Below are 5,238 nucleotides of genomic sequence, written 5' to 3' on the forward strand. Positions count from 1 at the left end.
GTCCTTTCTCCCAGTAATCTTCCTACCAGATGGGTCAACTCCTCTCCTACAGACAAACTGGCTAGCAACATCCACGTGTATTTTAAAAGTAAAATTTAATTTTTGAATTCTAAGTGAGTATTTTAAAGGTATCACATCCAAGAAACTCTCTCTTAATGTACAGTGAACTATACTCAATATTATTTATCCACGGACACAAGGAGCAAGTAAAAAACAATTTATGCAATAAAGTCTTGGGAGAAGTCAACTCAATTTCAACATTTTTAAAATACAATCTGCAATGGGTTCTAAAGAATCTATCTGGAATTAATCTGTGCATTCTCTAAATATTAACTTTCATGCAATGCATGGCATGCAGCACACAAATTATCCTGAAATAAGTAAATACACACTAATGTGCGATTGAGGAAATGGTTTCTGAAGGACATTTTTCACTTGTTAGCTAAAAACTCTCATACCCATTGCTGAAGAAAAAAGTCCTAAGGACAACTAAACGTTCATCTTAAACATCTGCTGACATTGGACATTAGGAAAACAAGATATATTGAAAAGCAGATTGACCTATGTATACAAAGACAGTTGCAAACTTCTGCACATTAAAGTCTTCTGCAGAACAAAACCAACGAATCATTTGGGAGGAAAAAGTGCAAACAAAAAGGAACCTGCTGAAGCCAAGCATGGACAGAGAAAGTAGTTAAACTTCAGACTGAACTTCTCTTTCAGAATGTTAGGAACCATTTAACTAGAGAGCAGCATCAAACTGAACTATCCCATATTTTCCACTTATCATCCATTCAGGTTCAGAAGCCTGAATTTGTTCACCTTGTCCAGGCTTTAGACCAACCTGAGTGTCAGATTTCAGTGTTCTCAAACTACAGAGCGGTGCAGGATGAAACCTGTTCAAGGCTTGATGAAACGGAACGGTATATTCCCATTTTCTATCTCCTGTTAATTTTCTATAGTTTAGATCACCTTTGAATAGAAGCAAGTCTGACTTCTGCAGATCAGCATACAAGTCAGGAGCAACTTCAGCCATACTGGAGAAGTCATGTGGCAAAGTCCAAAACATGTGATCACGGTAAGCCCAAACTCCCTTTTTCAAATTGCCCTCCCAGTTTATCCCACATCTAGACATCCACATGTGATTTGCTGACTGCAGTTGTTTAATAGTCCAGTTAAAATCATGTTTTGTGGTATCTGACACATACCATGGAATACTTTTTCCATGAAAATGGACTTCATCAGCTAGCTTTGATGATAACAGGAAGTCAGCCAACACAAGATCACTTACAAGTTCAAATCCAGCATTATCCAGGATTATGTCAACTCTAACATTACTTTTTTCTGTATTTCTTTTTTTGGTGTTTACAAGCAGAGACCAAAGCTTTTCCAGATCATTCACTAAGATGTAAGGTATCATGTTTTCCAGGGATTGTAAAGGACTAGATTTCTGAGAACTCTCTTCACCAGCTGAAAAAGAAAGGTCACACTTATTGCCCCACAATGACACCTAGAAGGAGGAAAAAACCAAAAACATTTGCTAAGTCTCACTGCACTTACATTTTAAACTTCGCATATGCTCAGTATTTCATTTGTTTTTATTTTAGGGATATAAGGGCTCTAACTCCCCAGTTTCCTCAAGCTTTTATAAAATTAAACTTCTTGTACATAAATCTTAATATAGGTATGATTTTGTGAAAGAAACCATTTATGCAGACATCAGAAGTGACAGGGATGAAGATTTAGATCAATGTAAACACTTTGATCACGAAGTTTAAAACACGGATATTCTCCATACTGTAATTCCAGAAAATATCAGTGGGAACACAGAAAAAGGAGCAATAAAAGCAGGTTTAATTTTTTATTGCATGCAGCCAAGTGTATTTTACGGACACAGTAACAAGGTCTTTATAAAGATTCATCAAACACTTGGCGTGCACTGTTGCCAGCTAACAGGCTTATTTGTAATCCTATGATATTTTGTATTCTATTCAATGGTATGATTTTCCAAGAATAATGCAGTTACAAAGCTTTTATACCACTTCTGGCCCAAACTGACTTCTAAATTTTTTTCAAAAGAAATCTAAAACTTTTTAGAGTGTCAATAAAATGAACTCGTTTTAAATTTTACAGTTAAATAACAAAAAGGGCATCTGGAACTTGACTTAAAATGTTTTAGAGATATTGGTCTTGAGGGAAAATAAGCTGGGTTTTCAGATACACAATGAAGACCAGCAGTATAATAAAACCATCACATTTACTACAAGCAATCAAGATTTAAATATTTCCAGAGCAGCAGCAGTACAGTATGGCTGTCAGGATTTCATCATATTTTTACAAACAAAAGAGCTATATTTTAATTTCCATATAAAGCTCAGACACTTTATAAGCTCGAGTTTTTGTTTGTAACATAGGAGAGATATTTTACATTCTTCCATTAAGGAGTACTAGTTTACCTGCAATAGTTTAAAGAGTTCCTCCTTAAGTTGCTTTTCGTCTAGATCCTTGATGTTTTTAAGAAGTTCCTGCAAGTAAGTGCATAAAGCAGTAACAGCCTCTTGGGATTCAAAGAAATTTTGAGCCTTTCCTTCCTTAAATACATCAAAGTTGTCAATAGGAGGGCTAAAAATAAAAGAACAAATATATTAACATGGTTGCCACATTTTCCATGACAGCCCATGAAACACACCTGAAAACTTAAGCTTGAAGCTTAGCTTTTTTTAGGCCGTACTACAGGCCTTAGTAAGATTTTCCGCTTCTAATTTGTCATACTAGATTTTCACGCATCTCAGTAACAGCCTGATATCGTATCTCGCCGAAACAGACAGCGTACAAGACATCTTTATACTTCTAGCAATATATTCTGAAAGTGAACAAGTGTTCAGTCACAACAATTCTGTGAACTGCACATACCATTTTGAATTCCCGTCTTCAGACACTGAGAATTAAAACTGTAACATACCAGTGAACTACTGTAGTGAACTGCTGACCCAAATTTAAGTATGTTTGTGTGTGCTGAAGCGCACTGCTCACACTGAAGTATCTTACAGAGATAAAAAGGTATTCTTAAGAAAGTTTTTAATTAGAATTTTAGAAAATTAACACAACAAAGACGACAAAACAATGCAGTTCTCGTAATATGTAAGGAATATAGACTCATCTATTATGAGACACATTTACAAACACACCTTTTGACAAAGGACTGAACTTCCATCTCCAAGCATATGCTTAAAAGCAGCTAAATAATGACGATGAAGAAACTTAAAGCTTACTAATGAAAAGCGTCTGCTCAGTTTTTTAAGTGCAGTTGAGGTTTTTGCTACAGGAGTTTAAATTATGCAATATACCAGCAGAAACAGAGTCCCATTACTGTATTTGCATCTCTGTAATACTAAGGGCAAATCCAGCACACATGGAGCTTTCCATTTTTTTTGGCAGCAGCGGGAACTTAGACTGCTCGTTCCTACCCGATTACATTGTACTGGCACCTCTCTGCAGTATGAGCACTAGCTTTTCCTGCCAAGTTATTTTTAACCAGGATCGGTTCTCAAAGCTCGATGCAACATACGGTCTGCAAACACCGCTGTAACTAAGATGGTGCAGAATGACCAACAGGGGCTGCTTAACTGGGTCTACTGCTGTGAGAAACCGTTCTCAAATGGTTACTTCAGATTTCGAGCAGCAAAACAAGTCAGAATGCCCAGCAGATTAGCAGCTGTCACATTTTGTGTTTTAGGCTAACATCTGTCTTAAGAGACAATTAGAGAATAACAAAACTTTTGGAAATGCTAAATAACCTGTATATTTTAATGGACATTAGTCTGCAAGAGGGTCAAGCTACAGAGTCAAGCTTAAGAACTTTTGTGTAGACCAACTCACAAGAAACAGAGGCATAAAAAACACCTAGTAAGCTTCAAATTCTGCTGCATGGAAAAAGTATTAATTTTAAATCTGAGGTACAAGATGAAGGAAAAGAAATATGGTAAATTGAGATTTTCCTTTTTCTTACTCCCCACCTGTCTTTCTCCTAAAACAAAAACAGAAAAGAATCCTGTTTTGCAGGGTAATATAACAAGCCAGTAAATACTTACTTGTGTGCTAATGCTGCTTGAATTCTTCGATACATATAACACTCTACATATAACCAAGGGGACTGAAACCAGCTCGGTTCTCCGTTTCCATTTGATAAATTGCGTTGGTAGTCTAGGTATTGGTTCCACAGTGCAGCATCAGGCAGCTCGTCTTCTAAAGGGGTCACTGGTTTGTCTGTTTGCAGCTCATTCCGCAGTTTGGAGAGGAAAGATATAGCTCTCTTCTCTGCTTCAACACCCTTCTGAAAAAAGTGGAGAACAAAAGTTCCTACTCTGAACATTTACTCCTGTAGAGACACAGATCAATTTTTCATGAAGGAACTAAGTGGTAAGCTTTAATTGCCATGTAAAACTTGGCAATTTGTTGTCCCCAACAAATCAGAGCTTGATTCAACCAAACCCATTTTGGAGAGTAAAGCTCATTTTACACCTTCAACCTAAAATGAATTACACAAGACTTCTTCTTAGATTGGACTTTTTGCTCAGTAGAGCGAAGCAGCATATTGAAACACTGCCACGTTCAGAAGATGCTACAGCCTGCACCACCACAAAAACCTAAGAAAGTGAAGCAGCTGCAGAACAGGATCAGAAAGTTAGATAGAAAGGTAAGTTATAAAATTAACGAAAAATAGCTACAGAAAAGAGATGATAAAGAACAAACCAGATAAAAAGATTAAGACAGACAATTAATGATTGTAGCAAGAAACCAGTAAAAACAAGGTAGAGAAGGGGCCACAGGATTAGAAAGAGACATTACTCTTACCTCACCATGTTCCTCAAAAAATTCATTTTTATGTCGATGCAGAGTATCAATAACTTTTGTGAGGATCTGGGGCAGTCTGTCTTTAATTGTAAAATATGCAAAGGATCTAAAAAGGAGAGGTTCAAAATTGTATTACTGAGAGGAAATTATGAAACATCAACATTTTTAAATAAATGCAAGGTCTTTGTGCTGGTTTTGGCTGGTGTAGTTAATTTTCTTCACAGTAGCTTGGATGGAGCTTTGTTTTGAATTTGTGCTGGCAACAGCGTTGATAACATAGGGAGGTTTTAGCTATTGCTGAGTAGTGCTGACAGGGTCAAGGCCTTCTCTGCTCCTCACACCTCCCTGCCAGCAAGTAGGCGGGGGCACACAAGACTTTGGGAG

At 36.9% G+C, this 5,238-nt stretch overlaps 1 protein-coding gene across 1 annotated transcript; it reads right to left on the reverse strand.

Moving 5' to 3' along the window:
* Positions 1-562: 562 nt before the first annotated feature.
* On the reverse strand, positions 563-4,960 carry LOC104500129 (chromosome unknown open reading frame, human C6orf211; the record flags this gene model as incomplete). Its single annotated transcript, XM_010143732.1, has 4 exons — positions 563-1,510; positions 2,457-2,622; positions 4,092-4,333; positions 4,855-4,960. Coding segments are annotated over 4 exons (1,282 nt in total), but the record flags the coding sequence as incomplete, so codon positions are not given.
* Positions 4,961-5,238: the final 278 nt, after the last annotated feature.

This window comes from Buceros rhinoceros, unplaced genomic scaffold (assembly GCF_000710305.1).
Source record: "Buceros rhinoceros silvestris isolate BGI_N320 unplaced genomic scaffold, ASM71030v1 scaffold18599, whole genome shotgun sequence".
NCBI classification, from domain to species: Eukaryota; Metazoa; Chordata; class Aves; order Bucerotiformes; family Bucerotidae; genus Buceros; species Buceros rhinoceros.